General features: G+C 50.0%; 3 protein-coding genes across 3 annotated transcripts; 2 read left to right on the forward strand and 1 right to left on the reverse strand. All coding sequences in view use genetic code 12, as the record gives it.

Moving 5' to 3' along the window:
* Positions 1-1,149: 1,149 nt before the first annotated feature.
* On the reverse strand, positions 1,150-8,169 carry FAB1 (1-phosphatidylinositol-3-phosphate 5-kinase; the record flags this gene model as incomplete). The annotated part of the gene is made up of 1 exon (XM_034153651.1): positions 1,150-8,169. One exon carries the CDS (start codon positions 8,167-8,169, stop codon positions 1,150-1,152), a length of 7,020 nt encoding a protein of 2,339 aa, XP_034015059.1.
* A 1,347-nt stretch (positions 8,170-9,516) lies between these two features.
* DIURU_000115 (uncharacterized protein) lies at positions 9,517-15,675 on the forward strand (the record flags this gene model as incomplete). Its single annotated transcript, XM_034153662.1, has 1 exon — positions 9,517-15,675. The coding sequence occupies one exon, from the start codon at positions 9,517-9,519 to the stop codon at positions 15,673-15,675; it is 6,159 nt and encodes a 2,052-aa protein (XP_034015060.1).
* Positions 15,676-16,770: 1,095 nt separating this feature from the next.
* DIURU_000116 (uncharacterized protein) lies at positions 16,771-17,514 on the forward strand (the record flags this gene model as incomplete). Its single annotated transcript, XM_034153673.1, has 1 exon — positions 16,771-17,514. One exon carries the CDS (start codon positions 16,771-16,773, stop codon positions 17,512-17,514), a length of 744 nt encoding a protein of 247 aa, XP_034015061.1.
* Between the last annotated feature and the right edge of the window lie 1,079 nt (positions 17,515-18,593).

An 18,593-nucleotide genomic window follows, 5' to 3' on the forward strand; every position in this document is an offset into this window, starting at 1 on the left:
CTGGCCGTCTGTATGCGAGCCCCGCCCCCCCCCCCATATCCTGTAGGTGGCACGCACCTGGCTGCGTCGTTTGCGAGGCTGTGTCGTGTCACCTCAATATAACGCCGCACTCGAGAATGTGCGGCACCGAAGAGGGGCCCGTCGCCGAAAACGCCCGCTACCAAGAGGCCTTCTCGATGTCATGGTATTCTTTCCCTTGGTTAGTTTAATATAGGTTACTCTGGTTTCATTTTTTCTCGGGGATGGTTATCCTCTGGAGGCGCGTGTTATGAGCGCCTCCTTCCCCCCTCTGTCCGATACCAGAGCCTCGCCAACGTGGGGGGCAACGGTGAGTTTTCGGGGAAAAATTCGAAAATGGCTTATCCTGCCGAGGCAATCATGACGGTTAGCCCGATCACAACCCGATCAAACCTAATCATTATGATTTCAATTGGTCTCACACTCTCATGGTTATAATAATCACTATTACGCGTCGTCTCTGGTTATCAGACACGCAGGGTGTCTACGGCTAAAGATAGCAAGCGTGGGCGGTGAGTTTTCGTTCTGTCAGAGATTCACAAGGGATTGCAGAGTAAAGGAAGCTGTTCCCGAAGGGGTAACCGCCCTTGCGGTTGATAACAGCAACCAGGCGTTGTGGGGTCCAACTGTCAAAAGAGTGTTTTAGTTTGCTTTCTTGATAAAAAGTCGCTAAGCCCTGTCAAAGGTTCGGCGCCGGTAGCGGGGTATATTTCCCTTCGCCTACGGCACTTACAAAAGAAGTGTGGCGGCACCGAGAACGGCTTAAAAAAAAAAAAAAAGAGGCTGGGTGCAATGTCTAAGATCATAGCCCCTTGGCACTTACGTATCATGTGACCGGGGCAGTGATCTCGGCTGTGTCGACAACTGCTACTAAATATAAAGTGTTTACGTTTGCTTTATTGAAGTTAATGACCGCAAATGACTATTGGGAAAGCCGCTAGTATGCGGGCCCTCTTCGAAACTGCCTGACCGCGATAGGGATACCCCGCGGTGTGGGGAGCGACGCGTAATTTGTTGATTTGTTTATCTGTAAACGCGGTTATCTCGCACGGCGTGGCTCTGCCGCACGTGACTCGCAGCAAACGCCATGCGAACAAAAGGCGACATCAGATATGCGTGTAGACGGGCGGGCTATTGGCGCCGGCCTTCGTACCAGATATCGGGGACTTCCAAAATGTACCGCTCCATCGCTTCCCGGAACCGGGTCTTATACTGTTTCGGGGTAATGATGGTGGGGTCCTTCCCCTTCTTATTAGTGCCACCAAGGTTGCCCTTGACCCAATTCTCGACCTTTTTGTCCCAAGTAAACGCCCGTAGCCAGTCGATAATGCCGATGTACAACTTCTTCAGCGGGTCATCTATGCCTACCACCAACGAGTAGTCCATGACGTCCATCGCCAGAAGAAACAGGGTATCGTTAAAAAGCGAACCCCGCATCAATTTTTTCAGTTGTTCAGCGACAAACACGGGACTTTCGTAGATGTACTCAATCATGTTTTCATCCAACAACACCTCGTCGGCTTTGCCCGTTTGTTGAACATGCCGGTTCCGCATCAGACCCTTTAAGTCAAAGATGCGGGTGGTGTGATGGTTGTGGAATAAGTTCTCCATAATGAGGAAGTCCATGCGGAAAGTGCCCTTTTTGTTGACAATCTCAATCTGGTAGAAGCCAAAGATCTTTGCCAAAGCCAGCGTCAAGTTGTTAAACACCGTCTGCAGCGAGTACTTGAAATAGAACGGGGCAATCAGCACAAACAGCTCAAGCTCAGTTTTGGAGAGTTCCTTGACGATATAGCGATCGTCTAACGTTTTCAAAAACAGCAGTTTCAGTTTCCCTCCTTTGGAATTCCATTTGACACATCTCAGTAACAGCTGGATAAACAGCTCCGATGATCCTAATATCGCCGACCGGAACGCCTCAAATTGTTGGGCATAGAAGATCTTGCACGAGAACGTAGTGTTGCCATCCTCAAGCTTATACTTCAAGTGGTTCAGCTTTGGCTGACACATGATACGCTCTTCCATCGGCGCATTTTTCCCGCCCGGATCGCGACCGTGTTGCTTAAATTTGCGGGCTAACTTATCGAAATTGGCCATCTTCTTCAAGTTCAGCTCCGTCTTCTCCAAATCAAATCCGGTACCGGATGGGTCTTCACTGATCTTGGCGATTTTGTCACGGTAGTTGGCGGTCAGCAAGCAAAATGCCACAAGCAGCGACGGCTCATCTTCACGAACAATGACGTCAGAGTCCTCAAACGTGTGTTCATGAGTATCCAACGGATAAGCAAGCGGGTCCCAAAGAGTAGCCGTACGATCAGCCCAAAACGTGGTAAGTTGTTTAAAAAGCAGTTCGACGTTTCGGGTTTGCGAGGGCGCCTCTTTGATCGTCAACGTATCACCATCTTTCTCCTTAATGTCCTTTGTCTCTTGCTCCCTTGCAGGTTTCACAGCATCCTTATCTTGTCCCCGTTTGCGGTTGGAATCTTTCAGTGGGTCCTCTCTGTGATCATTTTGGTGGTCTTCAAGTTTATCCTCTTTTCGTACATCACCTTTCTTCTCCACCGCATCGTCAATATTATCGTAAACTTCCACGATAGGCATCAGCAGCAGCACTGGTTGAGCTAACGTAAACCGGTCAGCACGACGGCGAAGTTCCCGCTCACGTTGCTTTTTGAATTCCATCAGAATCTGGTCGATGTTCATCTTATCAAAGAACAGAGCCAATTGCGATACTTTGGGTCCCGTGGGAGGCGCCGTCGTACCACCTAACAGGTTTTCCAGCTGTTTACGCAGCAAAGAACTCGAAGACTGTAAAGGTATGGGAGGTGCTTCGTCCTTGGAAGAGTTGATGCGCTCTTGCCACAATGTGCGTTTGTCCTTGAAATTGAGCAGCGTCGCGGGGTCATATAACAGGTGAGGAATCATCAGACCAATCTCCTTAGTCTTTTCTCGGTTCAATTGCGGCAAATCATCAAGATGTTGACTCCCCAAGTTTGAACTCAGTTCCAGTGGTTGAGGCGAGCGTCGTTGATCATCAGCATCTAAGAGGAAATTCCGCAAGTGGAATTGAGTGATTTTCGTGACATCGTTTTCCAGGGGCAAGTATTCGTGTTCAAAGTTGCTAAACTCAGCATCCCAGTCCACTGCTAACTTTTGCACCTCCCGCAACACTTCATTCAACGCAAGATAGTTGGTTGGCAAACTGGTATCGTATATCTCTTTAAGCTTCTCTTGATACTGGATCTGTTGTTGTTGGACTTTTTCCTTCATCTTTTGCACTTCCGCCAACCCTTGTTGAGGTGAATCGAATGTATCTAACTTCACTCTGGTCAATCTCGTCAACACTGAATCGAAAAACTTGGTAAGTTTGGTTTCAATTTTACCATACAGTGCCACCTTCAAATTAAAGTCAACTTCAGACACATCTTCCAATTGCTTCTTCGGAACGACAACTTCATAAGTATCAATCGGCAGAAGATCAGCACGAATAACCATATCATTGAGCCCAAAGCAACGAGTATAGTCAGCGAAAAAGCTGTGGCCACACTCAGCCAGCTCGACGTCTTTACCGTAGAAGGAGAGCTCCATAAACTTACCCACCAGTAAGTAATAGGTTTCATCGTGCATCGGTGCCACCGGGGTTTGAGCACCACATATCCGACAGTAGCTCCACATCACCCGTTGATTGTGTACTTGAGGAGCCACTGAAAGCTTCTCCACCACCAATAACAACTTATGGTGGCCGTGAACGTAAGAGTTGTAGTGGTTGAGCATAGGATCGCCACACTCACGACACACACGAGGACTCTCCTGGAAAATGACATCAAGGAACGTACCAAGACACTTGTCGTTATCGGTGTAGTAATCAATCACTAACAAGCTGGGACCAGTACACGGTGTGGCATGCTTGATCAGTACCGTCAGATGAAGCACGTGAATCTGGCGATGGAACATCGGGTAAAGCTGGTAGGTTGAATAACTCAACAGGTTCAGCCAGTTGCGAGCTCTCAACTGGAACTCCAGACCGAGTTGACGGAGTCTAACCTCCAGCGAATACTTGATGATGTGAACGATATCAGTAGTACCATTAGGACACGAGTCGGCCGAGGGTAAAGACAACCCCGACACAAGACCATTAGCGACTTCGTCGTTATCGTTCAATTGTTGGATTTTTTGGTAGCGGTTATGGTATTGCCACCAGTCGTAGAATGCATCCACCACGCGAACAAGCGGCTCGGGAAGACCATAGTGGACCAGAGGCAGAAGCGTCAATAGTCTGGTGGAGAATAATTGAATATACTTGACCACCTCCGTAGGATCAAGACCGATGTCCTCAACTTTTGCCAGCTTCACTGCTTCAAAGCGCTGCTTGAACTCAGGGTCAATGATGCCCTGCCCTGGTTTAAGTATTCCTCTGCGAGTGACAGACAGATCGGTGAACAACAGCACCTCAAATTTCTCATTCAATACCCCGGCCAAGACCAGCTCGGCGGCATATTTAGCTCCAGTCAAGGTGTCCTCGTCGCCGCCACGCAATGCAACGGTAAAGCCTGAATCGATATCTACACCAGTAAAGTAGACCAATGACTTGGCCACGCCCCTATAGCAGCTGTAACGTACAGAAAACTCTTGACAAGTCCCCGTTTGACCCTTCTTGAAGAAAAGATCATTTACCAGCTGGAAAATATCGGCTTTAGTGTACCGAGAGATTCTTTCCACCACTTGGGGTTTGGCATTGGAAATCACCGTGATGCCGGCCTCTTCTAACAACTGCTCGGCAAGACCACAAACACTATCACCGACTACCACCACGTCGGGACTCATCAGAATAAGCCGCAGCACAAGGTTATTGATGTATACTTGTTGCTGAGAGTGCATCATTCTCAACAGAATAAACTGCTGCTTATGTTTGAGGTACTCCACGGGAAACATGAGCAACACGATCTTGGGGTTGGTAACGTGCAGAGCCATCTTCTTCAGGTCTACATTCTTGGTGAAAAACAATCCATCAACCACCGCCGTTTGCGCAATCTTGCCGCCAAGCAACTTCTTAATCTTGACGTATTGGCGTATATCCAACGTATCCGTAAGCTTGATATAATGAACGTTGCTCAAAGTATCATTAATCACTCGAACCCACTCGTCATGGTGCTTGTGAACGTCGGAGTCCTCAAGACATTGGACAATAACCGCATTAATGAGCTCCTGGTAGTCACTCAAGCTCAGAACATAAGGAGCGGGGTCTACCGCCGCCATCAGTTCGGTGTCAGCATCGTCAAACACATTATTATCTTCAACATCGGCTAACTCCTGAGACCCATCGCGAGGCGGACGCAGCCATTCACGACTCAGCTGTCTACCTGGAGTCGGCAGATTAGGTATGGATAATATGGGACTAGTGGTATTGGGACTTCCCGGAGTGATAGGGCTGGTCTTGCTATTGTTCACTACCACCACTCGTGGAGGAGGCGACACCGATACTTTTCTCGCTGGTGGCAATGGCGTCTTCATTTCAAAGCTGGGAAGACGGTAGTTCAGCTGGGTTAAAAGCAGCACGTTACGCAGCGACCGCAGTCTCCGCCGCAGCCTCATCCGAAGCAAAGAAGCGTGGGCTCGTTCGTGCAGTCGCACCAGCAGCGTCGGTGTTTCCTCAAAGTGGATTGATTTCAGTGCCAGTGGTGGTTGCGGTGGAGGAGGTACCCCAACTCCCAGCGGCGTCAGTGGCGCCAGTTGCTTACCCAGAGACGTCCCGGGGTAACGAGGAAACGTATCGGCCAAAGGGAACTCGCGTAATGTCGGCACTGCTGCAGAGCTTCCGCCTCCTGGGAACATAAGCAGATTGTATACCAGCATCACCTGTTCGTCCTCAGCATCACTCAGATCCAGCCCCAGCAGGTCCAGGCTCAGCGCCGTGCCGGGGGTCTTGGGGGTATTGAGAGGATGGTGAGTCGACTGAGCTCCCGGAGACAGCAGAAACGTCACGGCATCGCCATTGGCTTCGTAATTGCCGTGTTCTGGCTCCTCCAGAGCCAGGTGCATCCGCAATTTCTGCGCCAGAGCCTTACGCACCACCATCAGCGAATAGAGACTCAGCAAATTATCGTACAGGCGAGGCCGGTCCAAATCGGATGAAGACATGGTATTGATTTGCGGGTACCACTTTGACGCAATAGGCGACCGGAAGGCCAAATGCAGTGGCGTCAGTTCCAGAAGCGTCATTGGATGGTTAAACAGCTCCAGCGGTTGGCGAGGAAGCAGTTGTTTCAGTACAGGAATCTCCACCGCTTCACCGCGACGACGAGTGGCGGGGATGGCCATTTGCGGTGCTGGTTTCGGAGGAGCGCTGCGGAGCACGGTGGGCGCCAGCACCTCAACCGTGTGTTCACTTATCGCATCCTCGGCGACGGTATCCTCAATTTTGGAAGTGGACGATTCCTCAAATTGCTCGTCTTCTTCTTCTCCCTCTTCTTCATCGGTCAGATCATCACTTAAATAAACAATGACATCGACAAGACACGGTTTGCACACTCGCAAGCGGTCCAGGTTCATCTTACGGGCCTCGTGAGCCAGAGGCGGCGGAAGCAGTACTCCCTCAGCTCTAGCGTGACGGCGACGGCGTTCGTCACGATGCTGGTTATACAGAATGAACAGCGTGCACTCCAGACAAAAGATTTGCCCACAGAAACGACAATGGTGTTTGCGTCTAAATGCGGTGAATGGCTTGAAGCAGTTGAGACAGTCGGAGACAAACGCATCGTTGATCCAGTATTTGCGAGGGATCCCCCCGGTTTTCAACGGGTTATGCAGGCCACGCTTCGGTGGACGCTTCCGTTTCGCCGTGCCGGCGGTGGCCAGAATGATATGTTTAGCGTTGTCAATCAAAAGCGTCAGCAAGTTCAGCGGCTTTTTGGTGACGGTGTCCTTATTCTTGAGCGCATAAAACAGTTTCAATGACGGCAGGGGGCCCGGTACCGTTTGGGTGATGCCATGAGACACTTTGACCCGCAGTTCGCGGGCGGTCAGGTCCAGGTAAAGGTTCATCAGAAGTACCGGCAGATCAGTGAAATCCGATGAGCCTGGTTTCAGCTCCGGCAGGGGGCGGCGGTGATGGTGATGCTCGCCTAAATCGTCACCGCTTATCCCCGCCTCCGTATCCAGTGCCAGCTGGCTTCGCTGCTCTTGTATCGACGTGGAAAATGTCTTGGTATCTTCCAGAGCATCGTCTTCCAGTTCGTCTTCGTCGTCGGAAAGCTCAATGTCGTTAGGCAAGTTGTTGAAAATCAGGGTAATTTTATTCTGCAACGACGAGATGTCTCGTGTAAGCTTAGGCTTTTTGCGGTCGTTCAGATACAGCAGCACCGTGACATTAGCAAGTGTCAGCATCGCCAGATTAATCAGGTTGGGGGTGGGGTATTGAAACAGCAGAAGGCGAAGCAGCCGGTTATCTGAGGTGACACGAGGCGCCGGTTGCGCCATTTGGGTATTGGTAGTGTTCTGGGTATTCGTAGTGGCACTGGTAGCCATTATTGGTGCCAATTGTGGTGCTCCCACCGACGGAGCCCCCACCGAAGGGGCACCGATGGACGGACGCGATGGCGGCTCTAAAAACAGCAGTTTCTCCTCCATTGGCGTTCCCTGAGTGGTCGAAGGTACGTTTGTAGTGGTCACCGAAGACGATACTTCCACTCCGGGAGCAGCCGCTGTCGTGACCACGGGGAGCAGGGCACTCAGCACTCCCCCAGTATTAGTAGTAAGTGGCGTCGGAGGAGGCATATCCATGGTATGAGGAGGTATTTGCAACGTTTGTGAGGTGGATATCTGTGGTGGCGCCACCTGGGCTGGCGTAATTGGTTGTGGCGGTGGCAGTTTAATCGGTTCCGGCGGTTTACCGTCGTGGACGTCTCCTTCTAGGTCGATAGGGTCGACCTTCATCTCGAAATCCGCTGGCTTGGGCAGGGTGCCATAAGTAGGCACCAAATGGGTGGCATTGGTGGTGACTTTGCGGATGGTTTGGGTGAATATCCGCTTAAAAGTGCCTTTAGACTCCTGCTCCGGGTCGGGGATGGTGGGGAACGACACAAAGTCGTCGTTGAGAGGAGGAGCTGGAGGCGCCTCCTCATCGTCACTGTTGTTGTAGTGGGGTGAAGCCATTTAAGGCGGTAAAAGGGGTATCACGGAGGCGACAATGGGAGGGAGATGCCGTTTAGGAGAGAGTACGGGGTGTTTGTTTTGGTCTCAAGATAGCGAGTCCAGGCGCGCATGGTAGCGCGTAACCCCTGGTGGCGAGTGCAACGACAAGATTATGGATATTTGAAGATTAACAGATGATGTAAATAACCATCTGTCTCACAATACATCGATGGCATCATCTGTGGGCTTCAGACCTCAAAGATGGATGATTTTCTCGTGGAAATTGCTCCAATTGTTAGTGAAACTTGTAATGAACTCGCACCATGAGAAGTCCCGAGTAGGAAACGCAAATGGTATTTAGACCAAAAGATACTATATTGATCTTTCCTTTATCGAGATTGATGAAATGGCCGATGACTCTATAACTTTGATGGAGATATCCGAAATCTTTGTGATTCCCTGATAATTTACGTCTCAGTCTACATTTTTCTTAAATCTCCAAAATTTGCAACTTTGACGCTCCCGACGCGCCTGTCAACGCGACTCGGTCTTGGTACTTGAGATCGCCATCATCCTCAAACCAGAGGCAATTGTTAAGCAATTGGCTACAAATTCATTTCCAAGTCTATCTGAAACAATAGTTAACCATTTTTTCCCTATCAATGTTATTTACTCTGGTTTGACGGTATTCTCTTCCTGGGTGTCCTTAAAGTTGGCGACTTTAATCACACCGTTATCGTAATCGAATATGGTGACCACAAGGTTCAAAATTGCTCCCCCGATAAGGGTAAGATTGTGGGCCGCCTCCGAAATGAACCCGGCCACTTGACACCAGGCTTGGCCTGGTTGGTGAGGAATAAGGAAGTCCTTTAAGGCAATGTCCAACACCAAATCGCCAAACCCAAGCTGGAACAGGGTATCATGGACATCACAATCAATAACCCAAAATGGACCTTCCTGTTGACTATTGGAATACAAGGCGACGATGGGGTCTAGAATGGCAGCGGGGAGATACGTACACAAAAACTGTGAAGTTTAGAGTCAAAGATATCTGCCTGGTATCAATTGAGTCCCATGATTGTCACACACCGTATTGCCAAAGGCATTGTTGTTGAATTGGACGGTATCCTCTTGTAAATCAATTCGATAGAAGAGTAGTGCTGAGTATACGTCATGTTCATAGAGTATTTTGCAATGAATCCCACAACAAGTTAAGTAAGTCACTTTCGATATATCAAAAGTTGCCACCGCTACTGTGGATGCTGACTTTCGATAACTTCTCGATCGTTGGTCGCGCGGTGTTTTACAGGGTTCTCGGGCTTATCGAACGCGCGCCGAAAACGACAGTGCGAAACGGGACAGATCACTATGGACGGGTCCACCATAGAGCGCCTCAGCGCCGTCAATGCCCAGCTCCTGAGCCACAAATCCCAGGACGTTGATTTTGAGGCCCTCCTCGCCGAGTTGTCCAAGGTGGCCAACACTCTTCCGGCCGACGCCTCGCCGAACGAGGTGAAGCTTTTATCCCGAAACCTTGTACTGGTGTTTGGCCACCTCCCAACGAAGATCTACGACTTTGCCAACCAGTTATTGAACAAATTGGACCAGAATGGCGCGGTGATCATGCTCATCGACTTGTTTGAGACGTTTCCATCGAATTTGGGGTCACTCGTCAATTTCAGTGTTCAACAGATTTACAAGCTATTAAAGAAGGAACCCGACGCCGCTAACGTCGTCTACTTGTTTCATCTGATCCTTCAAAACGCCACCAAAGCCGACGTTGACGAAAAGACTCAGGCAAAGTTCATTAAGCTCGTCACTAAGAATGTATCACCCGATGTGCAACACCTGGTGTTCACCAAGAAGAACTACGTGCTTTGTCTAAAACTGTTATTGATCCTTGCTGTGTCCACCAATTATGAAGGGCTTATGGCGGCTCTGGCGCAGTCTTCAGTGAAAATGAAGCCGGAAACGGTGTTGACGCTGCAGCACACTTTCCAACATCAGTTATTACAAACTCACGAAAAGCTGATCACCTACGGTTTAGCAAGTTCATCTCAAGAAGTCCGCATTGCCAGTGTTGAATTATTATGCCATTTGTTGCTCAATTTTATCCCTACTGGGAAGTTCTCTAGTCTTGAATATTTGGCGCTGATATACCCCGTACCGGCATTTAACGAATGGGACAATGCATTTGGTTTATGTCTTGACGATGTTCCTCGCGACGAAGCTCTGCTAGAAGAAGCCCGCAAGGCTCAACGGCGGTCGAAGAAGAACCTCTACCTGAACCGGGATCTGGAGGCCATTATTCAACAGAGTTTAGATACCAGTCTTCTTCAACTGAGTGTGATTGAAGCGTTCATTTTCTACATTCAACTCGAGCTGTTCTCCAACACTGATTACTTGGGAGCCAACTTGCACACGATATTGGATGTGGTGTTGGACCAGTTTGCTCCCTTGAGCCTGGCACCCCTCCACATTGAGAATCAAGCATGGAGACGGGTTCAAGTACACTGGCTTAAAGTGGTGGATTTCTGCTTCAAAGAGGCAGGGCTGACGTGTCACGAAATTCTCCAAGATTACTTGTACGCTAAATTTACCAGTGAGGATGGCTCAATTGAAGGACCAGTGAATGAACTGAAAAAGAAGAAGGGGTTGTTCAAGCGCAAAAGCAAGAGCAGCTCTAAAGTCACTGCCAGAGGCGTCAATTTGTCGACCAACCCTTACCAAGTGTACATTTGCTTACACCTCATTGAGTTGTTGATGCCGTTTGGGGCCACTTTCAGTGGTGCTGATGATTCGAAAAAGAACAATGAGCCCGAAGAAGAAGAGGCCGACAACGGTGAATCCGATAACGACGATGACGAATCGAAAGCCGCTGCCAATGACTCTTTCCTTCGTGACACTATTCTTCGGTTCCTTACCAACGATAATGCCTACATCCGCAACTACGCGCTTCACACCTTCCTTGTTTACGCCAAAACTCACAAATGGGAAATTAATCAATTAGTGCTGACTCTCTTCAAGTTGGTGAAGCAACACTTGGACCTGGACTCTCCCAATGCCGTGCGGCTTATGCTGTATTCATTGGCGTTGCTGTCGCTCATCAAACAAACTGAATACCGCGTCTTGCTCACCACTGGCGTGGTTAAGATCTTATCATTCTGTACGCAAACGCTCAAACACAACGATCTGACGCTGCTGGTGCTGGTACTGGCGTGTTGGCTTCTTCTTTCATCGCTTGTGTCATTCTACCAGGATCTGGAGTTTGTGAAGTTGGGGTCGCTGCAATTCCTTGTTTTCTGGAAAGGGGTGTTGACCCTGCAACTCATCCAGCAAAGTGATAACGACGCCGCCACGAAGAAGGAAATCACTCAAAACTTGCGGGTGCGTATTTTCTCATTGGTCTGTTTGTTGAACTATCTCGATGTGATCAACCCTCAAGAACACCCTGAATTATTGAAGCAGATCCAATTCTTGCTTACTAAGGCTTACAACTATATCAACTATTTGGAGTCCCACGTTGACCAAGGCGCAATCACCAGCTTCAATGCAAACGCTTTCAATGAGTCTGAGTACAACCCCAACTTATTAAACGGAGAGATTCTTTTCACTCAAGTTCCCGGACTTACTTTTGAAAAAGAAGTTGTGCTGTTATTGTTTATGTGCAAGAAAGTGGTACTTCAGGCGTTTACCAAACTTGTTGATCATGGCAAAGCTGGTGAGATCAATCTGAATATGGTGGTGTTCGTTTTGAGAGTGTTCAGTGACCCTAAGCTTTTCTCTCGCCTTGGCTGGGGAGATGAGAAGCAGAAGAAGTCACAAAATAAGCGCGTACTTATTAATCCGGTTGATCCCGATCAAATGGTGCTTCTGGACGAGTACAACTACAATTTCGGTGTTACCTCCAAATTCTGTCACAGTGACGAACTCGACCGAAGCCAGTACAAATCGGTGGCTCCTCAAGGCATTCACTACAGTGAGCCTTTTGCGACGTGGGGGGTTGCCAATACTTGGGTCGATTACTTTGAGCGGTACGTGTGGCTGCTGACCTATTTCTCGATCAATTGCGACCCGCTTTACCACTTTGTTGTCAATCAACGGTACCTGAATCATCAGCAATACCCGGCGCCTTTACTTACTTCGATCATTGACTTGGCTATTGAGTTGTTTGCTAAAGCGTTCCCTCATCTTCTGGAAAAGATCCAGTTCTCGTTGCTTGAGCAAATGCGTACGAACTTATCTGCTACCAACGGCGATCCCCTCCGTCTTCGTGCAGTGCAAACTAACGTCACCGTTGCTCTTTCAGGGGTATTCCAGTCGCTCAAGCTCACTGAACATGATGAGGTTGCTAAAGTATTGGGAGAGATTTTGTCGACGAAGTTGGGCAACCACGTCAATAAACACCTTGTGGCGATTACGGCTGAAGCGGTGGGTCGGTTTGCGAAATACCTCAACGACAAGACGGTGGTGCAAGCGATCATGGCTCAATACATTCAGCGCATTGTGGCTGATGAGAACTCTTACACGCGTGGGTTCTGTGTGTACTCGCTTGCCCACATCTATCATCACACCCACCAGTGTATTTCTGATGTTTCTGGGGTTATCAACCAATTGGCTATGGATCCTAACCCGGTCATTCAGCACTACACGTTGAAGGCATTATCGTTGGTGTTGGAAACTAACATGAACAACGCTGGCTACACTGGCGATGCCTTATCGATTGTTTACGACAAGTTTTTCACGGCTTCGTCAACCACACTGGTGGCACTCGACAACCTTCGAGCTGAGTACCTGGCGGTTAGTCCCGCGGCATTGGTGGCTAAAGTATTGGTGACGCTGGCGGGTCCCCAAGTTCGTGAGTGGGCTACCGCCGATAGAGTTCGCATGAAGCTGCTTTTGACGAGTTGGGCGTACGGGATTGGTTTGCTCACCACTCGGGAATACTTGGCGGTGTATATCCACGTTCTCCGCTTGCTTCAGGAGCTTATCATTTTCGATCCTAGTCTCTTGGATGAGGAGATTGATTTCTTCTCTGACTTGTTGAATCTTGTCATCAAGAAGAATATCAAGTTGGGGCTTGTTTCGGTGCTGCCCACTTCGATTTTGCGTGACCTGTTGTTCCCGTTTACCACCAGTTTCGACTTGTTTAAAGCTGCCTACGAATGCTACAGTGAGCTCGTGAAGATTGTCGACGATGATACTCGCGCCAACGTTCTTTCCAAGGATGTGATTCTGATGGTGTGGATCCTGATGAACTTGCGCCCGTGTCAAGAACTTAAGGACTTTGTCAAGTTCTGGATGGAGCTGAGCATGGAGTCGGGCTCTGGCGGCTTCTGGTTGGGTACGCTCGTGCAATTATTCCGCGTTAGTGCCAAGAAGCTTATCAAGCCGTTCATCGAACAGACGTACTCGCAAAAATTGCTCCCTCTTTCTCAGCGGATGAAGAAGAAGCAAGGCGATTTGGCCATTGAGTTCCGTGAAGATGAAGAAGTTGAAGGCATTGTGGGTGTTGATGATGCTGATCACAATGAATTAGTGGAGCCGATCACGTGGGAATTCAAGTTGTTCATCTACGATATGTTCAACGTCTTGCTTGACCTCACTCGGGGTAACCAGGAATTCTTGTCTAAATTGACGGGGAGACTTCTGGAACTAGTCAAGATCTCATTCTTGGGGCTGACGCTGCCGATTATTCCCATCAAGCTCAAAGGGGTGATGCTCCTTGAGAAGCTTCTCGATATCTTTGGCGATATGGTGGATCCGTTGTACCCCGAAGTCCTGATTCTTGAGCAGCAACAAGCGCAAATCATCAGTGCCCTCATCCCGTGTTTCAATACCACTAACCTGAGTGCTGAAGTCATCGTCAAAGCCATCAGCGTACTGTCCAAGTTTGTCAATTTGCCCCGGATCAAGTTTTACTCGAAACAGCGTCTCCTCACCACGCTCACGTTCCTCCTAGAAGAATTGCTGAGTGGCAAGTTCATGCGATTCAGCTATCTTGAAAACATGAGTGAATATGAACGCAAGCTGATTCAACTTGCCATCTTGAACTGCTGGGCTCTTTTACGCCTCAAGCTGACATTGGAGGATGAAGATGACGGCATGAGACAGATTTTGGCCAAGCACCAGGATCTTTTGCTCAGTTTGTGGATTGTCCTGCTCCGTGACTACGCCCAAACCAAATATAACCTGAACAGCCCTCAAGACCTTGAGATATATGGCTGGTATTGGATTAACTTTATCCAGGTGCTCACGTTTGAGTTGGAGCAGAACCCGGACAAGATTAGTCAGTTGCTAGGGGGCGACATGCGCAATTTCTTCTTTGTCTTATTTAGCCAGTGCATCGAATCGTTGGTGAAAAACAAGCATGTTCCCGATGCGCTTTTGACGCTCAAATACTTGCTTGGCAACGAGGATCTTGTGCGATATGTGGCGCTGGAGGAGCTGATTTTCTCGGAAATTGTCGACTTGTTGGATCGTGTCGCTCTCATTGAGGAAGATCTGTACGAGATTCAAACGCGGGTGGTCGACAACTGTCATGTCATTTTCCATACTTACTTGAGGGCGAAGCAGCACGACTTGGTGATGGGGTTCGACGATAAGATGTTTGAGCTCATTCGCATTGCTATGCTTCCGTTATACAACATTTTGCCGTTCTTGCGCAGCGACTACGACCCGCAAAACCAAAACCAGAAAATCCACTTGAAACGGGCCGATTTACCCGCCAACGTTGCCATTCTCAAGCATACTTTGTCGAAGGTGATCGACATGATTACCCGGTTGCCGTCAGAGGTGAAACGCGATATGTACGCCTGTGTGCTCTTTGTGTTTGCGCGGGTTTTTGAGTACAGCAACGACACCTTGGTGGGGCTCGTGATCCCACACTTGAAGGAGATTGTCTTAGGCGCCCGCGAGCTTGCTCCCGAGCTTATTCAGACGTTCTACGAGGTCGTGCAACTGCTGGCGCCGTTATCGGAGCTGGCGTCGGTGCTGGCGACGATCAGTTACGTGATATTAGTCACCAGCGGCAATATTGTCCTCAGCGACAGCCAATCGCGCGTGCTTGCCACCAATTTGCTCGACTTGATCCACCAGGAACTGTCGCCGGCGTTAGCCGTTCAGTGCATCAAGCTGTTGGTGCAGCACCCACCAACGCCCACGTTGAAGTACTTAATCTCCGCCATGGTCGCCAACTTAGTCGCTGGCGACGCTCGCTTCCCCAAATTGGAGATCGAGTTGTTGCTTTTGTTTGCAAAGCAATTGACGGTCCAGAGCAAGGTTGAAGCGGTGTACACCGTTGTGGTCCCCGTGCTCCTCAGCTTTTGTGGCCAGGACTCAGAGGTGGGCGACGACTACCTCCACGACAAGTTGATGGGGTTGCTTACTCACAACCCGGCGGCGTTTAAGACGGTGGTTGCTACGGGGTTAAGTGACCACCAACGCCACACGGCGGAAAGACTTGTGAAACTGGTGGGGGCTAACAACCATAGCGAACCACAAATTGAGCTCAAAATGTTCGGCTAAATTTACCCGAACCAAACACAGGTTCGATAGCATGAGGTTGGCGTCGCGCGACTGTATATAGAGTTTCTATAAGCTAATCAGGCAGTCATCATTGCTACATGCGCGGGGTCACGAACCTGCAGACCAATTGCATAATTTGCAACCGTCTCTGACAGCCGACCCCTAAATACGTTAGGAGACCTCTCGTTTAAGCCGAAAGTGGGGGTGCCCCCGGGGAAAAATGGCCCGAAAAAAAAGCCGTAGGCGACTGGAAAATTAAGAAAACCCACACCTGATTCTGACGCCTTTCATTACCCTTCCACAAAAAATCAGGGGATGATAAGCCCCGATCTAGATGGAGTGCAGAAGAAATCAGGTAACCGAGCGGACGACACCCCCCTGAACCCCAACCTAAATGACACTCCCATTTGTAATTTATGGTGTCGGGGCAGGAATTGCCCTTGGCCTCGTCTTCCTCCCCCCGTGAGCGTTGTGTGCCTGGACCTTGATGGTTGCTCAACCCATGTGCCGCTCCAGGGCTAGAGCGGTGTGATAAAGTTGGCTTTCTTTATCGGGCCGATCCGCGGGGGTGGTTGGGTAAATTATTACCGTTTTCTAGAGGGGGTAATTCTTTAAAGTGAGGCTCCTGGATTTTACGTCACATGAGCGCTAAACGGGACGGGGCAGTGGCCCCCACAGTTGCTCCACCCCGGTAGGTTCGGGTGATAGTGATTTGCGCAGGCGACTAAAGATCTAGGCGTATCGATGACATCGAATGGCTCATCACCGGCAAAACGTGGTTGGCAACGGTCTAGAAAGTTACGTACGGCAGTCTCGGCGAAACACCACATGGCAGCTAAAGATTTTTCTTGGGTGGCGTTCCCCGCTGCAAGACGATTATTGCTTTCTTCTCCCAGGGCCTGAGCAAAATCCGCTCAAAATCCCACAATGGCGGAGGTGAGTTTGTGTAAGTAAGCGATTGCCCTTACCATTTGGCAAATGCAGGGTGACACAAACCCCTGTCCCACTCTTAATCCCTTAAACCCCTAACCGCCTCTTTGACCCAAAGTATTTAAACCACGCAATCCCTGCCCCCCTAAATTGACGCCACAAACGATGAAGTTGACTGCTCTTTCCCTCGCAACCTTGGTGTCGCTCGCCGCGGCTGCCAACGTCCACCTCTACCCCAGAGCTGACGAAGACTCGTCTTCGGTCACCGAAACCGGCGGCTCCGAGTCGTCGACGGCTGGCGGCGCCCTGAGATCGTCGGGCGGTGCTCAATCATCGGGCGGTGGTGCCCTGAGATCGTCGGGCGGTTCTGAATCCTCTGGTGGTTCTGAATCTTCGGAATCGGGCTCCGAATCGTCGGGCGGTGCCGAATCGTCGGGTTCGGAATCGTCTGGTGGCTCGGAATCGTCCGCCTCTGAATCCGGCTCCGAATCGTCGGGTGGTGCTGAATCCTCCGGCTCTGAATCTTCTGGTGGTTCGGAATCGTCGGCCTCGGAATCTGGTTCCGAATCGTCTGGCGGTGCTGAATCGCTGGCCTCTGGCTCGGAATCGTCTGGCGGCTCCGAGTCGTCGGCCGGTGGCTCTGAACTGTCGGGTGGCTCGGAATCTTCTGGTGGTTCTGAATCGTCGGCTGGCGGCTCCCAATCGTCGGGTGGCTCGCAATCGTCGCGCAGTGGCGCTGGTGGTGCTGCTTCCTCGGGCGGTAGCGAATCGTCGCGTGCTGGCGGTGGTTCTTCCAGCGGCGGTGGTTCCGGCGGCTCGTCGTCGAGATCGGGCTCCGACGGGTTCATCCCCTCGCCGGCGTCGGGCGCCTTGGCCGTCGTCGCCATGGTCGCGGGTTGCTTGATTTAATGACTACTCATGAAGTTGTATACTTAGCGAACATCTGTCGCGTTAATGGATATTGAAAAGTTTAGAAAATAATTGTAGCTTCCGAGTGGGAAATAGGAGTGGGTTACCCCCGTAGCAATTCGGCAAAAGGTTTGGGTATTGCGAGCGCAGGCGCCGTATCCCCCTGAGGCAGGCGCCAGTGACTAACCTTACCCGGTTAAGAGAAGTAATGAGACGCAGGATGTGTGATTATATAAGCTATTAGCAAGCATCCTATGTATACTGTAGCATTTCGTCAGAGGGAGATGTGTCAAATATACCAACTGTCCGGGTAGCAATTTCCAATTATGTAGGGGTAGGATCGCACCGCGAACATATCAGCTCGGTGGCAGCGCTGTCGTCGGAACTTGATTCCGGCAGTACCAGCCGGTTGAGATGGGCAATAGTATAGTGGTCGAGCTGGCGGCACAAGCGCACCAGCTGGCAGAGCCAGTGCTCGCAGGGGCCGCAGACCGCCGCTGGGTGTTTGTGGTCCCGCAGGGGGGGTTGGTGCTGGTTTTGGTGGTGGCACTGGAGGAGGTCGTCGATTGAGCGCAGGCGGGTCACGGGGGGTTCGGTGAGCAGGGCTAAGCGGTTCACCATCGGGGCCTCTAATAAGTCTCTAAGTGGATGTCGACATTGTACTTATCGTAATGAGAAATCACTCATTATATACCGCTAGTTTTTTTTGGGGGGGGGAGGTCATGGATCGCCTGGTTCGGATGATCTTTAAGGAAGTAGAAATGTTTACAAACGGAACAAGTCATGGGGAGTGGCCGCCCGGTGTTGCGCCCACAGTCCGGTGACAGCGTTCGGTGACACTAAAACAAGAGGAGGGGAATTAGGTAATGGTCAGGGGGGGAGGGGAGACTAGTCGGAACGGGTCACACTGACTAATATGGACAAGACTATGATTAATTCTTTTGGGTGGTAACGAGATTTACGCCTAATCGATGGATTAACGGCGAATTTCCAGTGCGATGGCGTGAGCGGTTTTCTCGTTTATCGCGTCATGTTTGTGTGGTGTGAGCGTTTCTTTGTTTTTTTTTTTTTTTTTTTTT

This window comes from Diutina rugosa (genome assembly GCF_008704595.1).
Source record: "Diutina rugosa strain CBS 613 chromosome Unknown scaffold15_size221551, whole genome shotgun sequence".
In the NCBI taxonomy this organism is placed as follows: domain Eukaryota; kingdom Fungi; phylum Ascomycota; class Pichiomycetes; order Serinales; family Debaryomycetaceae; genus Diutina; species Diutina rugosa.